Genomic DNA, 23809 nt, shown 5'->3' with positions numbered 1-23809 from the left:
TTAAAAAGTCCTTGGGGAATGGCTTGGGCATTTATTTGCCACACCCTAGAATTAGGGCCAAATTTGCCCACCTCTACAGAGGCGATGGTGTACACCTGTCGACAGAGGGCAAACCCTGAGGCAAGGGCTTCGGTTGGCTTTAAGCCATATGTGGGGCATGAGGGTCTAAGCAGAGGCTTGATCCTTGCGATGGCAGGATAGTTTTGGTGAGCACCCAGTGGCGCTTCCCCATGGGTAAGGAACAGGGTCTGCCATCAGAGCGGTATGCTTGAGGTGGCTACCATAGCACAGGCAGGCACCTGTGGGAATCCCCAGGGACAAGGCCTTCCCTCATGCTATATGGCTGGGTCGTTAGGTGTTTGATGGGGGGATCCATTGCCTGGCTGGCTGGGTTGCAGCCATTCTAGGGATGGCCTACACCCGGGGCTTTGGGGCTCACCCAGGCAGGTCAAGGCGGAGGTCTGGGAATGACCCCATGGCTTGTACCGCTTAGTTAAGTGTGTGCTTAAATTCTGTGCCACTGCAGTCAATGCAACTTACGTGTTTAAGAGGGCACCCTTAAATTCATTGATTTCAATGGCTGTCAAAGAGTGTAACTCTGCTTAGCAGTGCCCTGTAACTGTAGATGCTATATCTGAACTTCTCTATATCTAAACTTCTCAGCTTTACTTTTTGGATAAACAAGATAAAATTAAGCAGGACATACAAAGTCTCATTGCCAGTTTCCCCATCGCTACTGGTATTATGCATATGGTAGGTGGGTATCCACCACCAAACCAGGGGATGAGCATACAGAGAAATACGGAAGCAGAAGAACATACAAAATTCAGAGCACAACAGGGATATCCATGGAGTAAAATATAGGAAGGCTTACAAGACACATCTGGCATGCAACACTAAGCCAGAGAACACAGCTGTGCAGCATCTCTAGCTAATCTCCAGGTTTCTTGGACTTCGAATAAACCCTAGGTTGATGCATAGTTACAAAAGCCTTATCAATTACTTAGGGCCTTTGATTTTACTTAGCCTTAATTACTTAGGGTCTTTGATTTTATGATTACTCTAAGGCCTCATCCCCATGCAAAATAAGCCACTTTGGGAGGGATCCACTTGAAGCACAGAAGTGATGAGGTGGGTGGACTTCTTAACTCGGTCTCTTTCCAGTGTTTCTCTGCATCAACAATTCCTCACAACGTCTAGATCAGCAAGGTTCCAACTGCCACCACAAACATGTGTTTGAAAAAGCATAGCAGGGATCTGGAGCAAAGAGGCAGAGAAAGGATCAGCATCCCATTCTATTTTCTGTCTGCTGTTGCTCCTTCCAGAGTGGATATTGCTGGGGAAAGGAGCTGTCTGGGTTTGGTTGCATGTAATTAAGTCCTAGAAGAGGCACACTGTTATGTGTCATTAGGTTTGTGCTTGTGTTCTTGGCTTTCTTAGATTTTACTTTTGGACCTATTCAGCTGTAAACTTCTTTCTACATTCAAGAAGGTCAGTCTTAACAGCCAGCTTGATCTGAGAGAGAACAGAAAGCTGTGCTCAGGACAAAGCATAAATGGAGAGCAAGAATAATAAAACATGTTGTGGGTTAATGGCATGTTAGGGCTGGGCAGGGCAGGGGCGCGAGCCTTTGGCGCGAGCCGAAGGGCGAGAGCTAAAGGGCTCTTGGCCTGTGGCTCTTAGCCGGGGGATCATAGCCGTTTTCTTTCCTCTTAGTGTGTTATTCCTAAAACAGAATAATGAAGTCAGAATGCCAGCAGGGGGTTGGGGGCTTTCCAGTGTATTGCACTGAGTGTCACATGTATGACTATCTGCCTTCTGGTCAGAAGTCCTGGATGTGTGCTCGCTGCAAGGAGCTCCTGGTTCTCAGGGAACGAGTACGTACCCTTGAGGCCAAGGTGGCTGACCTGGAGAAGCGGAGACAGTTAGATAGGCACGAGGACAAGATTCTCAGGGACAGGATAGATGTGTCCCACTCTAAAAATGGCAGCGTTCTTGTTGTCAAGGAGAATGAGGATCTTGTGGAATCAGGGCACCGTACTGAGGATAAGGGGAACATGCCCTTAGAAGGGACCTCTTCTTCAGTTGGTGAGCAGGTTTCCTTTCGCATCAAGGAACCATCCCTGGGTGGGGCGGGAGGGAGGCTCTTGGTAGTTGGTGATTCGATCCTTAGACAAGTAGATAGCTGGGTGGCACAACCGCGTTCTGACCGTATGGTGACTTGCCTGCCTGGTGCGAAGGTAGCGGACATTACGCGTGTTATAGATAGGCTGGTAGATAGTGCTGGGGAAGAGTCAGCGGTCGTGGTCCATGTTGGAACCAACGATGTTGGGAAATGCAGTCGTGAGGTCTTGGAACAAAAATTCAGGCTGTTAGGCAGGAGACTCAAGGCCAGGACCTCCAAGGTAGCCTTCTCAGAAGTGCTACCTGTTCCACGCGCAGGGCCAGAGAGACAAACGCAGATCAGGAGTCTCAATGCGTGGATGAGACGATGGTGTAGGGAGGAAGGGTTCAAGTTTGTTAGGCACTGGGATTCTTTTTGGGACAAGCGGGAGCTGTACAAGAGAGACGGTCTCCACTTGTCCCGAGAAGGAACCCGGCTGCTGGCACTTAAAATCAAAAAGGTGGCAGAGCAGTTTTTAAACTAAATGCTAGGGGAAAGCCGACAAGAGATAAAGTGTCTCTGGTTCAGGATGGTTCATCTCAGAGAGATGAAGGGCTAGGTATAACACTTCTACAGGGAGATAGATTAGAGTTGTCAACTGAGATGGAGACAAACAGTGCAGATGACCTAACTACGTCTCGAGGCAAAGTGTGCCGGGGAAGTTACAGGTGTTTATATACAAATGCTAGAAGTGTCCGAGGTAAAATTGGGGAGCTGGAATGTTTAGTGTTGGGCGAATCCATAGACATTGTGGGCATATCAGAAACTTGGTGGGATGAGGAAAATCAGTGGGACACGGTGATTCCTGGATATAAATTATATCGGAAGGATAGGGAAGGAAGGGTTGGTGGTGGGGTGGCTCTATATGTCAGAGAAGGTATACATTCCAGTAAGATTGAGAAGGTAACTGAATTAGATTCGCTTCTGGAAATGCTATGGGTTGAAATTACGGGCCCAAATGGAAACTTAACTGTGGGAGTTTGTTATCGCCCTCCAGATCAGAAAATAGAGGAGGATTATAAAATGATGACAGGATTAAAGATGACTGCTAAACAAAAAAACTGTGTTGTAATGGGTGATTTTAACTACCCACACATTGACTGGGCCAATGGGTGTTCGAATCGGGGGAGAGAAAGTGAGTTTCTAGACTGTCTCAATGACTGTGCTATGGAACAGATGGTTACAGAACCTACTAGGGGAGAGGTGATCCTGGATTTGGTCCTCAGTAATGCTGAAGACCTGGTGAGAGATGTAAATGTGATTGCACCACTTGGGAACAGTGACCATAATGTTATTGAGTACAACATATGTATAAATAGGAAATTGCCAAATAAGACCAACACAGCCATGTTTAACTTCAAAAGGGGTAACTTTTCTGAGATGAGGGGGTACGTGAAGAAGAAACTGAAAGGGAAAGTAAAAAAGGTCAAAACACTTGGGGAATCTTGGAGACTATTTAAAACTACAATCCTGGAAGCTCAAATTAAATATATACCGCTGGTTAGGAAAGGCACAAATAGGTTTAGGAAAAGGCCAGCATGGTTAACAAGCAATGTAATAGAAGCTGTAAAAGGTAAAAAGGATTCTTTTAGGCAGTGGAAAACTAGTCGGAGTGAGGTTGATAAAAAGGAGCATAAGCTGTGGCAAAAAAAGTGCAAGTCTGTGATCAGACAGGCAAAAAGGGAATATGAGGAGCATATTGCAAAGAACATAAAGAAAAACAATAAACAATTCTTTAAATATATTAGAAGTAGGAAACCAGCTAGGGAGGCAGTGGGGCCCTTGGATGACCAAGGCGTAAAAGGATTACTAAAGGGTGATAGGGAAATGGCCGAGAAGCTGAATGCGTTCTTTGCTTCTGTCTTCACTGTGGAAGATAAGAAGTGCATGCCCACTCCGGAAGCACTGACTTTGGGAGGGGTTTTGAAAGACCTGAGTCACATTGAGGTGACGAGAGAGGAGATTATGCGACTGCTAGATAATTTAAAAACTGATAAATCACCGGGCCCAGATGGCATACATCCAAGAGTTCTGAAAGAACTCAAGTGTGAACTTGTAGATCTCCTCACAAAAATATGTAATCTGTCATTAAACTCTGCATCTGTTCCTGAGGACTGGAAGGTAGCTAATGTTGTCCCCATCTTTAAAAAAGGTTCCAGGGGAGATCCGGGAAATTACAGGCCAGTCAGCCTGACGTCAATACCGGGTAAGTTGGTGGAAACTATTATCAAAAATAAAATTAGTGGGCACATTGATGACCAAAAGCTGATGAGGAAAACTCAGCATGGGTTCTGTAAGGGAAGATCTTGTCTCACCAATCTGTTAGAGTTCTTTGAGGGAGTGAACAAACAAGTGGACAAGGGAGACCCGATAGATATTGTTTATCTTGACTTCCAGAAAGCTTTTGACAAAGTTCCTCATCAAAGGCTCCTAAGTAAGCTCAGTAGCTATGGGATAAAGGGCCAAGTCCTCTTGTGGATCGAAAACTGGCTAATTAATAGGAAACAGAGAGTGAGTATAAACGGGCACTTCTCACAGTGGAGGGTGGTGAGCAGTGGGGTGCCACAGGGGTCGGTATTGGGTCCAATGCTTTTTAACTTGTTTATTAATGATTTGGAATTGGGATTAAGCAGTGAAGTGGCTAAATTTGCAGATGACACGAAATTGTTCAGGGTGGTGAAAGCCAGAGAGGATTGTGAGGCACTCCAAAGGGATCTGTCGAGGCTAGAAGAGTGGGCATCCATGTGGCAAATGAGGTTCAATGTAGCCAAGTGCAAAGTAATGCACATTGGAACCAAAAATCCAAAATATAAATACAAGTTGATGGGGTCTGAACTGGCGGAGACTGACCAAGAGAGAGATCTTGGAGTCATGATAGATAACTCACTAAAAACGTCAGCACAGTGTGCGACTGCCATAAAAAAAGCTAATGCCATGCTAGGGGTTATTAGGAAAGGGATTGAAAACAAATCAGCCGGTATCATAATGCCTCTGTATAAATCGATGGTGAGGCCTCATTTGGAGTACTGTGTACAGTTCTGGTCGCCACACCTTAAAAAAGATATCATAGCACTGGAAAAAGTACAGAGAAGGGCAACTAAAATGATTAAAGGGTTGGAACACTTTCCCTATGAGGAAAGATTGAGGCGCTTGGGGCTCTTTAGCCTGGAGAAAAGACGACTGAGGGGAGACATGATAGAGGTTTACAAGATAATGCACGGGTTAGAGAAGGTAGAGAAAGATGTGTTTTTCTCCCTTTCTCACAATACAAGAACTCGTGGGCACTCTATGAAATTATTGAGCAGTCGGGTTAGAACAGATAGAAGAAAATACTACTTTACACAAAGGGTGATAAACACATGGAATTCGTTGCCACAGGAGGTGGTGGCAGCTACAAGCATTGCCAGCTTCAAGAGGGGACTGGACAAATATATGGAGCAGAGGTCCATCAGTGGCTATTAGCCACAGGAGATAGATGGTATTCTCTTTGTGGGGAGGTGGTGCTCTGTTGTCTTGGTGCTGGAAGGAAGGCAGTGGGAGGGCTTCTGGTGTCCTGGCCTCACTGACAGTCCTTTAGATGGCACTGGATTTCTAGCCACTGTGTGTGACAGAATGTTGGACTGGATGGGCCACTGGCCTGATCCAACATGGCTTTGCTTATGTTCTTATGTTCTTAGGAAAGACTACAAATTCCTGCGAATAACAGCAGAGACTGAGATTTTTAAAAAATGTCTTGAACTTCTCAGAAAAAAAATCAAATGACCAAAGAGATCCTGCAAATTTGCATTTTTATTTAATCTCCGAATACTTGTCAACAATGCAACAGTCAATCTTCTGCTCCCAAATGATTTTACTTGGGAATGAATCAAAACCTTTAAATTCAGACAGAACCACAGGTATGCTTTGGGAACAGAACTATTCTTCTCTAAGATGGGGAAAACTTTTAGCTGGCACATGAACTTTTGAAAAGTGTGATGGGAATATATTTTCAGAGAACAAGATAAGCCTTACTGGAGACACGCCTACCTTTAAACTCCCCACTCCCACCCCTTATATAATTCTGTTTTCTATTCAATAAAAATATTTACCAATTTCAGTAAATTCTATGACACTATTAAATTGTTTATTATAAGCAAAATAGAGTAAAAGTACTGTACAAGCAGGAAAATACTTTTGAGCCCAACAAGACTAGAAAAATCTCATTGCTTAAGAAAGTTATTTTAAACAGCTTAATTAGATCTACCATCCATAAAAACATGATTAACCTCCATGGTCACAATTGGAATAAAGCTGTATTATTTTTAAGTGGAAGAAAAATAATACTATTTTCAGAAATAGAGGGAGAATATTTTAAAGTGCTATGAATTAAATCTGAAAAAACACATCTATTATATTAAAGAAAATACAAGTTGCATGTGTGTTATATAAGGGAGTGCAACTGAAAGGAATGAAACTAAATATTCCTTACCCTGCAACCAGTACATAGTTCCCATCTGGCTGATCCTTTAACCTTTCCAGCAGGGACAGACGTACTTTGGCTTTGGTTTGGCCATAGATTTCAATTTCATCTGTGAGCAATCCTATCTCCCTGGCAAGGACATCAACAGCTTTTGGACTCTGTCCTCGGGAAATCTCAATATCGCTGCAAAAGAAAACAATCAGGAGCCAGGAGATCTCTCTCAGCTTTGGTGGTCAAGAGCAAAGCAAACAGCAGCAAATCGTGAAAACAATGGAGTCACTGTAGGCACTTCGTAGTCCCTTCTCCCATCCCAAACTTAATTATTCAAACTGAAATAAAATCCAAAACCAATTCAAAAAGATATTGAAGAACATTAAGATATTAAAAAAGTAGGTAGCAATGGGAAGAGAAACTAAGCTCATCTCTTCTATAAATTCAACAAGAAACTGAGAAAGACGTAGAGAATATATATTTAATAATAATCTACATTTTAGAAAAGTTCCCAAATCATACATTGGTTTCATATTTGCTCAGACTACACATGGATTTCTTATTGCTTGGTATTTACAAAGGGAAGTAAAATGATTCATATAAATGCACCTGGGAGAGATGTTTACACAGACTGACTTATATTGGGGGCAGATAATGTGAACATCAAGCTCTACTACTCCAGCGTGAGATGGTATAATTTGTTTATCTGGCACCAAGAAGTAGCAGAAATAAAAAGGGAAATAAATGGAAAGAAAAGAATACTATAGACATGCCGACTTTCGGAGGGGAAACACTGTGGCAAGTATATAGTGAATCATCTCAGTTGTGACCAGTTAAGACATAAAGGACAACTTTGGTTCCCTCACAAGACATAATACAACTTTTAATCTTAGGAAGGTATTGGAGTATTGTAAATGTAAATCCTGGTGGGTGGACAAAGGCTTCAAAGAATTACCAGAAAGGTTTTCAGGCTTCCCTGTAAAATCTTTTCAAGTCCTCCGCAATGACAGCAATTGCATTCAACCAGCCTGTCTCAGCATGATCTTTGGCTAAACATCCCCTCAAGCCTCTCACGAAAAGGCCTTATGGCAGATTACAGCAGGTTGTGATAGGTGGCAGAGGACAGAATGGTAGTCATTAATTGTGGCTATTACAAGGGGGGGGCTTCTCACTCCCTGTGGCCATTAATCCCTCTTTGTTTTCTCAGCCACCACCAAATGCACAGCCTTAACCCCTTGTCAGCCATCTGGATATTAGCAAACGGCTGAGTGTAAGCAGGTGAGGACTCCTTGACACAACTTGTACTTAATCCACCCCACCCCCCCAGCAACTGTTTCCCTATAGTTCTAGCTCTGTCCATGACAAAGGGCTTCCCCATTCACTGCAACATTAAGGTATTCAGCATGCGCATAATCAGTCTGGGTGCAGAAGTGCTGACAGCACAGTCAATGGGGAAGCCTCTGATCACTGGACCCTCCAGAGACTACGGTAGAAACTCCTGTCCTAGGGAGAAGAAAATGTATGTCCAGTCTATGTCAAGGAACTCCTGACCTACAACAAACTGCACTAATGAAGTAGACATGGCATGTTGGACAGAAGTGAGATCCCTTGGATTTTTCTTTGAATCTCAATTTGCAAGGAGTCTCAAGGTAATGCAAGAAAATACTTAGCTCAAGAAATTCTCCGGAGAATGAAGTTTGTCATAATGTATCTGCTGTGACTCAATGGGAGATGCTGCCTCACCCCATCTCAGAATGCATCCTGCTCTTAGGGTGGACTGAGAGCCAAAACACACGAGAAGAAATACCCAGGTTCAGCACGTGTTCTCTTACCTCAAGGTTTTCCGGGATCTGTAGGCGTCCTGGAAGCTTAAAGTTTAGCATTTACAGAGCAGCAGGAAGGGAAATACAGGCGCCTGTATTTCCCTTCCCCTTCCTGCTGCTCTGTAAATGCTAAACTTGTTCTCTTACCTCAAGGTTTGTTGGGAAGTGTAGGTGTCTTGGCAGCTTAAAGTTTAGCATTTACAGAGCAGCAGGAAGGGGAAGGGAAATACAGGCGCCTGTATTTCCCTTCCTGCTGCTCTGTAAATGCTAAACTTTAAGCTTCCAGGAGGCCTACAGATCCCAGCAAACCTTGAGGTAAGAGAACACGTGCTGAATCTAGGTATTTCTTCTCGTGTGTTTTGGCTCTGAGTTAGCATCAACATCTCATTCAGCTTAGCTCTAAAAAGTTCCAAATGAGACTCTGCACAGGCTGGAGTTCCCATTAGCTTGATGTACAGACACCATAAAGAAGAATGGTTGTATGTGTGCTGACAATCATGTGCCATGAACATGGGAATACGTCCTAAATGGGTGCAAATGTTAGTAGTCAGACCCCTCCTTCTGCTGAGGGGCAGTTTATAGATATAAAATCATAAAAAACCTTCCTTATATAGTATAAGTGCAAGACACTGCCTAGCCTGAAATATGCCAGCCAGGTAAAAGAGCCTGGAAAAATATTTCAAAAAGAGAGCCAGAGCGGCTAGCTGACTAAACACCCCCTCCACGCACCAGAGAGATTCATAACTTAGGACAATGAGGAAACTCCTGACTCATCTCGTCAATGCCTGCCCTTACTCAAAGAGTCATCAAGCTCCTTTTTCGCCTATAGTTCATCTCGGTTAGATGCATTAAGCCTTCCCCAATTCCATTGTCCACCTCTGAAGACAACCATCAAGTTATTGTTTTGGGGGTGAAGACATCAGATTGCCCTGGGGAGTATTTTGCCCTATAACCGGACTCCCTAGCCACCAGTGAGTATGTGTGTGTTCTGGATCCATGCACATGCCCCCAAATCCATTTGGGCCTCTTCTCTTCTTTATGAAATGCTGGTCATTTTCCTGCTGCCTTCTGCGGACCTCTGTCTTTAGTACTGGTAACTATCGCCTTCTCCAAAACTGCTTTCTCCCATTTTCCGCCCCAATTTTCTTAGGTAGCCTTGTATGTGTACTGTGTGTGATTTCTGTACGTTTGCCCTTTTATTTCTCTTTTAATAAAAAAAACCTTTCGGGTTGAACATCTGCCTGTTTTATTCTGAGAGTTATCTAAGGGAATAATCCCCATAAACATAGGTGGAGAATCCCAGTTATCCCCTCTTGTTTGTCTCCTATAAAACTAATTCCTTCAACTGATTAGGAGACTGCCTATTTATTTTATTATTTATATTTTTAGCCCACCCTCCCCATGAACAGGCTCAGGGTGGGGTACAATAAAATGCTCAATAAGCATTTAAAATATATAAATACAAATAGATTTAAAATCCAGAGAACATAAATACATAAAACAGCATATAAGATGGCGGCCCCCTCCAATTTCCCCAATCATAGCATAAAAACAAAGGGAGTGGGTGGGAGCCATAGTTTAATAATAGTCTGGTGACTGCACTTATAGGGGGGCAGATGACTTCATCACCCTCCTGGTGGGAGACCGGTAGGGAGGCTACTAAACCAATCAGAAAATCAAAGACTGTGTGTTATTTGGGTAACACAAAAGGCTTGAGAGTACCTTTGCTGCAGACTCTCTCAAGTTAAGCAAGTACTGGCCCCGCCACTAATCCAGGAGGGAAGTCATTTGGCAAAGTGCAGGATCTCATAAGCAAACGTTATAAATGGGGAGAGGAGAAAGTTTGAAGCTACTTTGAGAATTTTATTACGGAGAGAGTTTTTGAAGGGAAGCCCTACAGATTTTACTGTACCATCTTTGGAAATGCCTCTAATTAACACAGAGTGCTTAAAACAGATGTTCAGTTCATATGTTGCTTTCCCACCCCTTTCAATGAATTACCCATCTGTTTTACTATAAAACTGCATATTATTGAATGAGAATACATGATGTCTTCCAGCTGGCTACCAAGGTTTCATTTATCTATGAAAATACAGTGGTGCAGTGACAACAGCCAAACAAACAGAACTGCTACCACTTGTAAAATATTTACATCTATTTAATCTAAGCCATGATGTGCTGTGCCTCACTGACCCACTGTTAATTTCACTGTGTTTTTAAGCGGTGGTGTTTTCTGTTTTGGCATGCTGGGGAAGCATTTACTGGATAAGTAGGAGCTTCCAAATAGTCTCTCTTTCCTGTAGCCATCTGGAAATGCATGTCCTGTTGGAGGTTTCTGAACATTAAAACTACATGGTTTTTTTTTTCAAGAGAATAGATTTTAAAAGTCAGACTGAGTACTTTAAAAGTATTTTAATATATATATTATAAAAACAAGACTTGGCAATCTAGCTGGCAGAATTCTCAAACTACCCCATACTAAGTTTCCCCAAGTCAGGAAAATAATACGAATTTCTTCTCCAGCTGTTTATACAAAGTTCCTCAGGAGGGGCAGTAGGATAGCAGGAATATTCTCCTGCTCCCATCATGCTTACCGTTGCAATATGTGTGCAGTCATATGCACGATATGATTATTCTGCCTGGAAATTTGTCCTTTAGAGACGAGGCCTTGAGTAGATGAATGACTGCTACTGTGTAACAATAGCAAAACATCCCACAATGGGTGACTACAGCCACAGATTCCAAGCAGGGCAAGTTCATTCTCAATTGCCCTGTTCAATAGCCTTTTCTTCTTAGTCTCTTTCCCTCCATCTCATTTATTTCTTATCCGCTTTAACGTCAGCAGTAACAAGTAAAAACACTGAGCAACAAAAAAGGTTGCTGTACGAAATGTACTTTAAAACTTGAAAGGACAGAAAGGGGGGGGGACAGGAGGCACAAAGTGAGTCACTTGTATTCTGTTTATCATGAACTGCAAGCTCCCTTTCCTTGCTGCATCTTGCCTGTTTGGAAGAACGTATGCCTCTTGATTATGTGCAAAATGCTTTTTAAGCATCAGTATATAAGTGTCATAATCCTGTCCTCAACTCTTCCAAAATCTGGGATTAGGGCTAAAAGAAATGTATTACTCGGGGGGCTTAAATCCCAGAAATTCTTACTCAATAAATATTTAATTGCAGAGGGTCAAAGTGTTAAGGGGTATACTATCCATGCTGGATTAAGCCCCATGACCTCTCACTATAGAAAAATGAAGTCATTAAGAGGACCTAAATAAATTTAAGCCAAGCAAGAGTTCTTGTTCAGAATGCCAAGAGTGCAGAAAGGTTGAGAAAGTACTTGGGCCTTTTCTTAATTATACAGTAACTACACACATCCACTAAGCTGGCTTTAGAGATTTAGTTTCAAGGTTGAAGGGAATGATGTCTGGCCTTGACATCTTCCTTCTGTTTCCACATGTATGACCCTAATTGAAAACCTGAGTTCTTATCAGATGATCAATTTGTGAAGGAATTCAGGATCATTTATTCCCACTTCTCCATTTCTCCTACTGTTCAGATGTCTCTCAGTTATCTGTTGATCATGCTGTGTTTTGCTCTGTGAATGTCCTAGCAATTGTTTATATTGCATTTGCTTGCAGTAGTGTAAAGGTTGACTATAAATAAATAAACAACAACAACAACAACATCTGCAATGTCATTGGATGAAACATCATTACTGCAACTATTGAGGTTGTGGTTAACCACCCACACCTCACTTGTATTCACAAATGTGCCCCCTGCCCCAATTAAAGACTAGGTTCAAATAATAGTGATTTACAGTGCCATCCTAAACAGAGTTGTACCCTTCTAAGTACATTGACATTAATGGGCTAAGATGGTATAACTCTGCTTTGGATTGTACTCTTAATCATCTTGTGAATCTATGGCAAAGCTGGGATTTCAGACTCTTTACAGGGCAACCTCATTAGCTGGTTATTCAGGGAAAAAATGACAATTTTTTTCAAAGAGAATAACACACTTCCAATTAGGTTTAGTTTAATAATTCAACAACTGTGTAAAAGCCATATTGTATGCTTCTCACCTTGGAACAGGTGAACGGGGCTGAAGTTTCAAGCAACGGAGTTTCCAGTTCTTATACTGCTGGGCCTGTAGCCATCTCTCGCTTAGTTTTACCAAATTCTTTTAGGAAGAGACAAAAAAAATGTAGCTAACTCAGTTGCAAAATACATTTTCAATCTCATATTTTATTATTCAAAATGGTCAAGATATTTTCATTCACTTTAAGGTATGAAAGAAGGGTTTTTATTATAGTGGCTCAATATAAATGCTAAGATAAGAACCCTCTTCTGGCTTTACTGTTTTGGTTTACAACATCCCATGGTCTGTGCTACCTTCCAATTTATCTAGGAAAGTTTCTAAATTATTTTCAGAACTGCTTAATTAATAATGCATTTATTTTATTTGTATATAACCAATATACACCAATATATAACTGCACAGATTAATGACAGAAGAGCAAATAACTTTGAACTGATCAAGGTGAACATGTGTTGGTATTGAAGAATGGGAGATCATTAATGTATCAGTGCCTCTCTTGAAGCAAGAATGGATGATTTTTAACTAGGGGTGTGCACTGCTAAAAAATCCGGAATTACCAGAATCCCGAAGCAGCAAGATGCTTCAGGATTCTGGTATTTAGCTCGCTTCGGTATGCTCCATAAAGATTCGGAGCATACTGAAGTGAGGGGGAGCAAAAAACCCCCATCCCCCTGGGGGAAACCCCCCCATCCCCCTGGGGGAAACCCCCGCCCCACTTACCTGGCAGGCAGGGAGATCAGCTGAGCAGCGGGGAAGCATTGAGCCGGCTCCACACTGCCTCCTCTGCTGCTGCAGTGACCAGCTGGGTGGCGGGGAAGTGCAGAGCCGGCTCCTCTGACCCTTCCTGCCCCTCAAATGGCTGCCATGGCAGCCATTTGAGGGGTAGGAAGGGCCTCTTCCACTTCCTTCTCTGGTGGCTGGAGGGAGGGGGGGAAGAGCTTAAAGGATAGAAGGCTCTGCGCCGCATTTGCAAACAGGGTGTAGAGCCTTCTACCCTTTAAGCTCTTCCCCTCTCCAGCTGGCTGGAGGCACGGGGGAAGAGCTTAAAGGGTAGAAAGCGCCGCTAAAAAAAGTACTGCAATGTCTTACTAACCTGCATGCAGATTGCCATTGCCAGTTGATCTACAACTTCACCAGGGGTCTGGTCATTGTGTTTTGGAGGCTGTTCGCCACGACTATACCATCCTGTAAAATGGAAAAAATACAATTTAATTGGGAAAAACAAGTCAGAATGTGATCGGAAAAGAAAAAATGCACAACCATCAAGATTACAAGTAACTGTCCACCTCTCAGTATGCAACATGTGTGTATGTACACACACGTGTATTAAAGTTGCCAGCTCCAGATTGGGAAATTCCTGGAGATGGAGTGGGGAGGCCTGGAGAGGGTGGGGTTTGGGGAGGAGAGGGACTTCAGCAAGATATAATGCGATAGAGTTAATGTTGCCAGATCCAGGTTGGGAAATTCCTGGATATTTGAGGGGTGGAGCAAGAAGACGACAGGATTTAGGGAAGGGAGGGACCACAGTAGGGTATAATGTCATGGAGTCCACCCTCCGAAGCAGCCATTTTCTCCAAGAGAACTGATCTCTATGGCCTGGAGATCAGTTGTAATTCCGGGAGATTTACAGCCATCACCTAGAGACTGACAACCCTAGTATGTATGTATGTATGTATGTATGTATGTATGTATGTATGTATGTATGTATGTATGTATGTATGTATGTATGTATGCTATTTATAGTTCACCTTTCTCACTGAGACTCAAGGCAGGTTACATAGTATAAGTCAATAAAATTAACTGCTGGGAAATTCAGTAAATAATACAATAGGGAAGGACTGCAGATATTTGAAAACAAGCAGAAATCTGACAGAGATCAAAACAATGCTGAAACATAACACAAGCAGATCAACATAATATATTAAACAGCACAGAACTATCCAGTAGGAGCATACTTAAAGAAACAGACAGTACACTATAATATAGCTTATCGTCTGTCCCTGTACCAACACATCTTTTTGAACCCTTTCCTTACAGCACAGCCCTATTACATCTGTAAAAAAAAGTCTTCCTGAATAAGTCAGTTTTACAGGGTTTGCAGAAAGCTAGGAGAGTGGTGGCAGCTTTCCTGACCTTCTCAAGAAGCCTGTTCCATAAGGCAGGCGCCACTACAGAGAGTATGCATGTATGGGCAGCTGTTGATTTTTCCAGTTGAGAGGGTGGGGCCTACAGAAGGCCTTGTTCAGATGAGTGACACTGCAATGGCAGAACACAGGGAGAGCGGCAGTCCCACAAATATGAGGGACCATGGCCATAAAGCTTTGTATGTGGTAGCCAATACCTTCAATATATGTTAGAAAGAATGAATTTAATGAACACTTTAAACTGAGACTATCTGTCTCAAAGCTACGTTTCACAGGAAAGCTGGCGAAAGAACTGGAGTTTCCCAAAGGAGCTCACACTTATACTGTGGGATTCCTAAGGATATGGAAAGGCCAAAGAATCACCTCAAGCGTAAAAGCTTGGCCTTTAATTGAATTACCAATTTAATTAACAACTGAAACATAACTGAATAAGCCCAACAAATAATGCATGCATCTGACGAAGAGAACTGTGATTCTCGAAAGCTTATGCTACAGTAAAGTTGGTTAGTCTTAAAGGTGCTACTGGACTCTTTTTGATTTAACAAAATGTGTTATGCTTTTATATAGTTCTAAACTTCTTTACTGAAAAACTTTATTCTATCCAAGGCCCATTCCATAGTCAATTTACAGTGATTCAGATTTCATTCTGCTTCTCTTGATCTCCAGTGTTTCAGAACTGATGCAGAATCAAATTTTCCCTGTCTTTTCTCCGGAGACTTCTTTTTGAAGCCGCTGTTGAGGCACAGCTGATGTGTCTTACGTGTGTGCAGAATTCTTAGTCCTGTATTGCTTCTCTCTTCCTCACCCCTTTTCTTTCTCTTGGAGCTCATTGGTTGGCCACTCCCTCCCTCCCCAGCTCTCCACAAACACCCTCTTTAATTTCTGTTTCAATGAGGGAAGGATCGTAATTAGAGGTGGGCATGAATCAAAATTATGACCCCAAAAACGCATGAACTGGGCCGGTTCATTAACACACGGTTTGTGGAGCCACAAGTTAATGAACCCCCACGACTTTTTCAGGCCCGGTTCATGCGGGTCGTGAGCGTTGTGACCCCAGACAGGCTGGTGCCACTGAGGGGTGTGGAGCGAGCGGTAGGAGAAGGGGGGGGTTCTGTGGTAGGAGAACGGTAGGAGAAATCTCTTTGTGAACTATTCATGCTAAATGTATCCATAGAATAGTCAAAGATAGACACGGAAAGCCAGCTGCAAATGGGAGGATCAGAATAGCTACTTTCAGACAGGAAAGTCCTGGACAAGGAGCGGGCAATAAACCACTCAGCAAGAGAACTGAGCTGGCTTCAAGTTAATTAGATTAACAGAACTTTCCAAGGCTACAAGAAGTCCCAAGTAACAGAAAAGGGGTACCCCATGTAGTCTCTATCACGTTCCTGAGGAGGGGAAAGCGCTCCCCTCCCATGGTACTCGAAGGGACAATCTTTGCCTGTAAAGATACAAGGTTGCTGAAGCGACACTAAGGCGCCCTTGGCAAAATGTTACATTGTCCGGGGAGAAGGAAATAATAAGAGATCTATGAATGGGAAAGCATGAGAGAGGAAGAGAGATGTTCCTTTAAAAGATAAAACAATGCACTAATGTGATAAGCAATGCTAATTGGGAAATATTGTAATTATGCTGTTGACCAGAGTTATTCTTCCAACAAGGGACCACTTTATTGTCACCTACACAGACCAATGGGGTTCATAATTATATCCGAGCCAATGGGACCCCTAACATTGTTATGAACCAAAGGGTATAAAATGCTTTGCATAGCTATTGTAGCTTTGATGAGCATTGGGCACGAGTGATTCTTTTACCCTCTGTGTAGCTGATGCTCCTCCATGTTTATTAAACTTAGCAGACTTGCTTCCTTCACAGTGCTCTGCATCTGTCTCTTCTTTGAATTGGCTGAGGGACATTCGAACCACGGATTGAGTGGAGCACAACCCATAAAATTTACAACAGAGGAAAAGACAATTTTATCACAAAGTGTCCACCAAGGGAAGCAAAACTGCCTGAGATTGAGGAGAAAATAAAAGCCAAAGAAGCACAGTTAAAAAAGAGACCAGGAAAAAAGAAAATATACCAGGAAATTAAAATTCTTCAAGAACAGCTAACAGCAATGAGTAATAAAGAATTGGAGTGGAACCTTAAAAGACTGAATCAAAAAGCGTTTGAGGGCGCTAATAAACCTGGGAAATATTTGGCATGGCAATTGAAGAAGAAAAGGGAAAAGAAAATAATAAATAAAATCTGTGAAGAAAATAAAACGTACCTGGAGCAGACTACCATTAGTAGAGCCTTTTATAAATTCTATGCTAAGCTGTATAATAAAAAAGAAGTAAACAAAGAATCAATAGCATTATATTTGGAGAAAACCAAACTTCCAGAAATCTCGGAAGCTTGGAGAAATAAGTTGAACAGTGAAGTAACTGATGAGGAAATAAGTAAGGCAATACAATCCGCAAATCTAGGAAAGGCGCCAGGGCCAGATGGACTTACGGCTAAATTTTATAAGACAATGGCCAATGAACTGGCACCATTCCTAAAAGAGGTGATGAATGGAGTTTTTAGGGATCAAAGGATTCCAGACACTTGGAGTGAAGCGAATATATCATTGATCCCAAAAGAGGGCCAAGACCTGACTAACGTGAAAAATTACAGACCTATATCATTACTTAACAACGATTATAAAATTTTTGCGAAGATATTGGCGGAGAGACTGAAGGGGTGGCTCTCGGAAGTCATAGAGGAGGAACAAGCAGGCTTTTTGCCAGACAAATAAGAGACAATTTAAGGACATTGATCAATGCTATTGAATACTATGACAAGCGTTGTGACAAAGAGGTTGGTTTCTTCTTTGTAGACGCTGAAAAAGCGTTTGACAATTTAAACTGGGACTTTATGTTTGCCACTATGGAAAAGCTACAACTGGGAGAAAGATTCATCAGAGCAATTAAGGAAATTTATAGAGACCAGACTGCAGCAATTGTAGTGAATGATGAACTGACCAAGAAATTGACGATTAGTAAAGGAACAAGACAAGGTTTCCCGTTATCTCCATTGTTGTTCATTTTAGTATTGGAGATTCTGATGATACAAATACGACAAGATGAGGAAATACGAGGAATAAAAATAAAGGACTATTCATATAAGGTCAGAGCATTTGCAGATGACATAATGTTAATTGTAGAAGACCCACTGGAGAACATGCCAAAAGTGATAGACAAGATCAAGGAGTTTGGAGACTTGGCAGGTTTTTTCATTAACAAAAAGAAGTCAAAGATATTATGCAAAAACATGACTAAGCAGAAACAACAATTGTTAATGGAAACAACGGATTGTGAAGTAACTAGTAAGGTGAAATATTTGGGAGTTGAGCTGACTGCAAAAAATATAGATTTGTTCAAGAATAATTATGAAAAATTATGGACTCAGATAGAGAGAGACTTGATCAAATGGAATAGATTGAACTTGTCATGGTTGGGCAGGATTGCAGCAGTTAAGATGAATGTGCTACCAAGAGTAATGTTTTTGCTACAGACAATACCAATCATCAGAGACTCTAAACAATTTGAAAAATGGCAGAGGAAAATATCAGATTTTGTTTGGGCAGGCAAGAAGCCCCGAGTGAAAGTGAAAGTTTTACAAGATGCAAAGGAAAGAGGCGGAATGCAACTGTCCAACCTGAGACTTTATCATGATGCAATCTGCCTAGTTTGGTTAAAAGAGTGGATGACACTAAAGAATAAGAAACTATTAGCCCTAGAGGGATATAAAAAAATTTTTGGATGGCACGCATACCTATGGCATGACAAAGTAAAGGTCAACTCGATGTTCCTGCATCATTTTGTAAGGAGAAGTTTATATACAATCTGGAAGAAGTATAGAACTTACCTACAAGAAGGAACCCCCTTGTGGGTGGTTCCATATGAGGTGATAGACCCGAGAGCTGTTGACAATAAACAACAATGTTTAACGTACAAAGAAATAACTAAAATTGAAGTATCTAAACTTAGAATAAAGACGCAAGAGGAACTATCACCTAACTATGATTGGTTCCAGTATAGACAGATTAGAGACTTATACAACTCGGACTCTGCAAAAGGGGGCATACGAACAGAGAACTCGGAACTAGAGCAGACCCTTTTTAAAGAAGACAAGAAAAGAATATCCAAGGTATACCAAGTACTGTTGAAATGGTATACTGAGGATGAGATAGTTAAAACACAGATGGTGAAATGGGCTATAAATTTCAATAAAGAAATAACAATGGAGGCATGGGAATACTTGTGGAAAACTACAATGAAGATAACGACATGTACTAATATTAAAGAGAACATTTACAAAATGATTTATCGTTGGTACATGACACCAAAGAAGATTGCGCTAGGGAACTTGAACACTTCTAATAAATGCTGGAAATGTAGGAAGCATGAGGGCTCCCTCTATCACATGTGGTGGTCGTGTGAGGTAGCTAGGCAGTTCTGGGGGGAAATAATAAGAGAAATGAGTGAAATTTTACAGTTTCAAATAAATAAGAACCCAGAACTCCTGCTGCTAAACTTGGGAATGGAGGGAATTCCAGCCCATCATAGGACGTTGATATTTTATATGACTGCAGCAGCTAGACTTTTGTATGCGCAGAAATGGAAAGTACAAGAAGTGCCAACTATTGAAGATTGGATCTACAAATTGCTGTATATGGCTGAAATGGACAAGATGACAAGAAAACTGAGAGATCTGGACTCAGGGCAGTTTAACACAGACTGGGAGAAGCTGAAACAATATCCGGAGAAGAAATGGGAGGTGGGAGGAAAACTGTGGCAGTTTGAGAACTACTGAAGTATAATAAAAGTATAAAAGAGAGGGGTGACTTTACCGGGGGAGGAAGAGAAATGTGAATTTGTAAGCAGTTAGATTAATTGATTGAGATATATATAGATATGTATAGGTTAATTGATAGAATATTGATAGAGAATAATTAATGATAAGGTTTAAACATGAGGATTGAGTAATTAACAATATTTTCTTTCTTTGATAAGATTTATATGCACCAAACTGAATGCACAGAAGAGTTAAATTGATTGATTATGTGATGAGTTATATAGAATTACCATAAAAAGATGAAATGAGTAATATATAGAGAACAAATCAAATTGTTTGATTTAAATGTGGGAAATTTTTATGGTTTATGATATATAGGTTTATGATATACAGAAATATTCAAAACTGGAAAATGGGATAAATTGTTTATCTAAAGACGTATAGTTTGGGTGTATAATAAGTAAAGGAGTTAAAGATGTACTGCTTAATATAATGGAGAATGTATATCTGTTTTAGACAGAGGAATTTAATAGAAGTAAGGGAAAAGGGACAGAGGGTGGGAAAGCTGTTGGAAGTCAACAAAAGGGGGGGAAAGGGAGGGGGTAGAAACGAAAAATTTGGGGAAAATTGAATGTAATGTAAAAATAATAATGTTCTAACCCAATAAAAAACTTTTCTAAAAAAAAAAAAAGGAAGCAAAACTGCCTTCTAGTGTCATACCCATGCACTGTAAAAGATTTATAGCTGAGAGGTGCCATGAGTACACTTTGGAAGACCAACAAGAAAACCTGGCAGAAGCAAGTAATTTTTAGAGAGAAACTTGCAGTCTTGATAATAACTGAGAAGAGCTTGGGATTCACACATTTCTAATAAATAAGCAATTTCAAAGGCATCTGCAAGCCATAATTTTATACACCAAATTTATTTTTCTGAACTCAGCAGACCAGTTTGAAGAAGATTTGATGTTGCATTCCTCCATATGAAGAGTTTCTGGTCAGCAGAAGAGGTGTTTTTCTGCCACTAAGGTTTTTAAAATGTTGAGTGGGAAGAATTCCTTCTGCCATAAATTAGATGAAAAAGCCAGTATGATCCTGTGACATCGGAAGTCCAAATTTCAAATCAAAGTTGGACCATAAATCAGTACAAAGCCAATTTTATTTTCCTTACAAGACCTGTATTTTGATGTCCCTTCACTGTTGCCTCTCTAGGACAGGAGTTTCTGCAGTACATCTCTGGAGGGTCCAGTGATCAGAGGCTTCCCCATTGACTTTGCTGTCGGCAGTTCTACACCCACACTAATGATGCACAGTGTGGGCATGCTCCGGGGGCGCATGTTCCGCATGATGACATCACTTCCCAAAATGAGCCTGTTTTGGCACGGATTGGGCCTGCATTGGGCCGCTGCAGAGGGCAGGAGTGCTCCTGCCCTCTGCAGCGGCCCTGATCCAAGCCCCTGCGGAACATGGGTGCGCTCCGGCGGGGGAGGAGCGCCGCATGATAATGTCACTTCCCAGAAGTGACGTCATCACTCTTGCGGGAGCGTGCACACACGTGCGCTTTGCGCACGTGCACCCCCCCTCCCGAAGGTGAGTGCCAGGCCCCAATCCCCCCGCTAGGAGGTTGAGGGGGCCTGGCAACCCTAGCTGGGATAGAGTGGGTGGGGCCAGGAGACTGCAGAGGCTAACCAGCCGTTCCATCAGGCTTGGAGAAGGGCCACTCAGAGAGGCTGGGTGGTGACTGGGAGAAGATCCAGGGAGGTCAGAGAAGGAGAGGCCTTTAAAGTCAGGTTCCTGTGATGGCAAGGAAGAATTGCAGGGAGACGCAGCTGGAGCATGCTACCACTCCCAGAGTAGAAGAAGGAACGAGGTGGTGCAACCCCCTTCCCTGCCCTTCTGAGGCCAGAGGATGCCTGACTGGAGAACTGGCAGGATAGCAGGCTGTCAGGAGGGGGCGCCAGTGAGAGAGCAGCCTCACAACATCTTTAAACAAAAGATCATAACTGTCCTGGCTTGTAAATGACAGTTGACTGAAGGGTAACCAGATATAGCATACAAAAAGCAGAGTTTAATTATGGGGGTGGAGTGTAGCAATGACCTTTATTATGATATTATGAAGGCATCCATGATGATCCACCAGGAAAAAAATCCAAGAGAAAAAGTAGGTAATAAACTACCTTTACTAGGATTAAAACATCCCAAAGCACTGAATAAGTTTTCACTTGTCCAGTGGGGAATAGATAAGTCCAGACTCTTGTTTTCCTAGAAAAGATATCACCCTTCCGTCACTGTTTTATGAAAACAGAGATGTTACAAGATGTCCCTATATATATGTATGGCTTGGTGAGAAACATCAAAAGGTTACAATGTTATATTCAGTGTTAATTAAGCCAAAATAATAATCATTCACATGCACTAGAATTGTTGCTCGAGGTCACAGAAATGCAGAAAACACAGGTGCGTTTCTCAGTCCAAGAACATCAAGAGATATGACCTGCTTAGAAGACGAGTGCCTAGCAGTCCACAGGAAGCAGAACAGAGATCTGTTGCAGTTTGGCTTTCTCTGCTTCGCCCCACAATGTCCTCTGGCTTGGAAGTACATGTTTGAAGCAAACAGACAAAGCCTGCAGCTTAACAGTAGTCTTCAGAAAGAATTTAAGCATTCAGAAGCATCCATGAAACCAAAGCCCCATGTCCAGAAAAACAAAAGTCTAAATCCGCTGGCTGAAGCTGGTTGCAGAGTAAACAAATACAGCATAGAGAAAGCAGAGTTTAGTTGAGAAGGCGGAGGGCAACCGACTTGCCACACTTGCCTCTAGTCGTGTCAGCTACTTGAGTTCTCCTTTTGTTTACACAACCTTGTTCATCTTGTAACTCTTCTTAAATGTTATTACACTATAATCTTAACTTTTGGTAGCAAAGATAATCAAGTCATTTTTTAAAAAGATTATACTAACACTGAACACATACAAGTATAAAAACATTTCAAAAGTCTTTTGTTCATGTTCACACCTGTCTTTCAAACTCAGTCTTCTGGAAAATTTAAATGTAGATTAGTACTTGGAGCACTTCACTGGAAGTTTCAAAACACAGACAGCTTGAGCCATAAATTCATGACACCTACAGTGAGGCCACACTGGGATCTCAGCCAGAATAATACCAAAGAGGAGGAATCAAATCAGAGTCTCATCCCCCACCCCACAGTCAAGTATCTGTGTTTCACAGAAACGTGTCAGCCTACATGGTTTAATGTTATATGCCTTATTTAAACCAGCAGAAATAACATATGGGCTTTCCCCAAAGCTCTTTCAAGCAGTGCATGATAAGGGGCTTGTTTACCATTCTGACTAGAAGTACAAGTAGCCATGAGTGGTTGTGGGTGGGGATAAAAAAAATATTCCTTCCATTCCTAGCTATATTAGTAAAGCTGTGTATACTGCAAATAGTCTCATGCAAGAAGAGATAATCTTTTTAAAAGTAAGATGACAAAAGGGAAGACCTTTACAGAACAGAATGTAAAGCCTGCTTCTACAGCCTTTTCATAGCTGTGTCAGATTCTGCCAGTCCAAGGGATGTGTACCCTCAAGCATCTCCCTTTTCCCCAACACACCTTGGGCAAGGCCTCAGTAAAGGAGAGGAGGGAGGACATTCCATTATGTGGGGTGTTCTCTCTCTTCCCTGGTGTTTGGATGCCCTCTGACCTCAAGGGTGTGGCCTTGCCTAAATCCTCCATAAGGAGAGGGCCACAACAGAGAAGGTAAGAGTACAGGAGGCTGTTGATTTTGCTCTTTTGTAGGGTGGCACCTGCAGAAGGCCCTGTTCAGATAAATGAAGCTGCTCTGCTGTAGCATAGGGAATCACAGGCTTCTGTAGATATGAGGGACCAAGGCCATTATGGGCTATCCTGGTTTACCTCCCTTTCTAGATGGCAGGAGAATCACCAAACAGGGCTCTTTGTTAACCTTGATCACAGCCAAGGAACACATGCAGGAAACCAGTCAATCTTTTTATATCTTAACAAAGACAAGCTTTATTCACTGACACACACAGGATACAGAACTATGTTGCAGAGATTAATAAAATAAATGAAACAGAGAATACCTTATGGAAGGGCCTGTCTGAAGAGGTCAGGAAAGCTCCCACTACCCTGGCTTTCTGCAAACTGTGCAACACTGAATTACTCAGAAGGGCCTTAGATAGGTAACAGGGCTGTGGTGTAAGGAACTGGTTCAAAGAGATGCTTTGATAAAGGGATAGGAACTGTAGACTATACTACTGAGCACTGTCTGCTACTGTCATTTATTATGTCAT

The 23809-nt window shown here is 42.0% G+C and overlaps 1 protein-coding gene across 2 annotated transcripts in view; it reads right to left on the bottom strand.

Annotated features, from left to right (window-relative positions):
* The window catches only part of MTHFD1L (methylenetetrahydrofolate dehydrogenase (NADP+ dependent) 1 like), a 253352-nt gene that overhangs the window by 198248 nt on the left and 31295 nt on the right, over positions 1-23809 (bottom strand). For both annotated transcript variants that reach the window (XM_054988191.1, XM_054988183.1), the window contains exons 9-11: positions 13628-13719; positions 12518-12615; positions 6633-6806 (exon numbers count right to left, since the gene is read on the bottom strand). In XM_054988191.1, the coding sequence (XP_054844166.1) occupies positions 6633-6806; positions 12518-12615; positions 13628-13719 (364 nt within the window). The remainder of the gene's footprint in view (positions 1-6632; positions 6807-12517; positions 12616-13627; positions 13720-23809) is intronic.

This window comes from Eublepharis macularius, chromosome 1, assembly GCF_028583425.1.
Source record: "Eublepharis macularius isolate TG4126 chromosome 1, MPM_Emac_v1.0, whole genome shotgun sequence".
Classification (NCBI taxonomy): domain Eukaryota; kingdom Metazoa; phylum Chordata; class Lepidosauria; order Squamata; family Eublepharidae; genus Eublepharis; species Eublepharis macularius.
The sequence above is the reverse complement of the archived record's forward strand: the minus strand, read 5'-3'. Positions and strand labels throughout refer to the sequence as shown.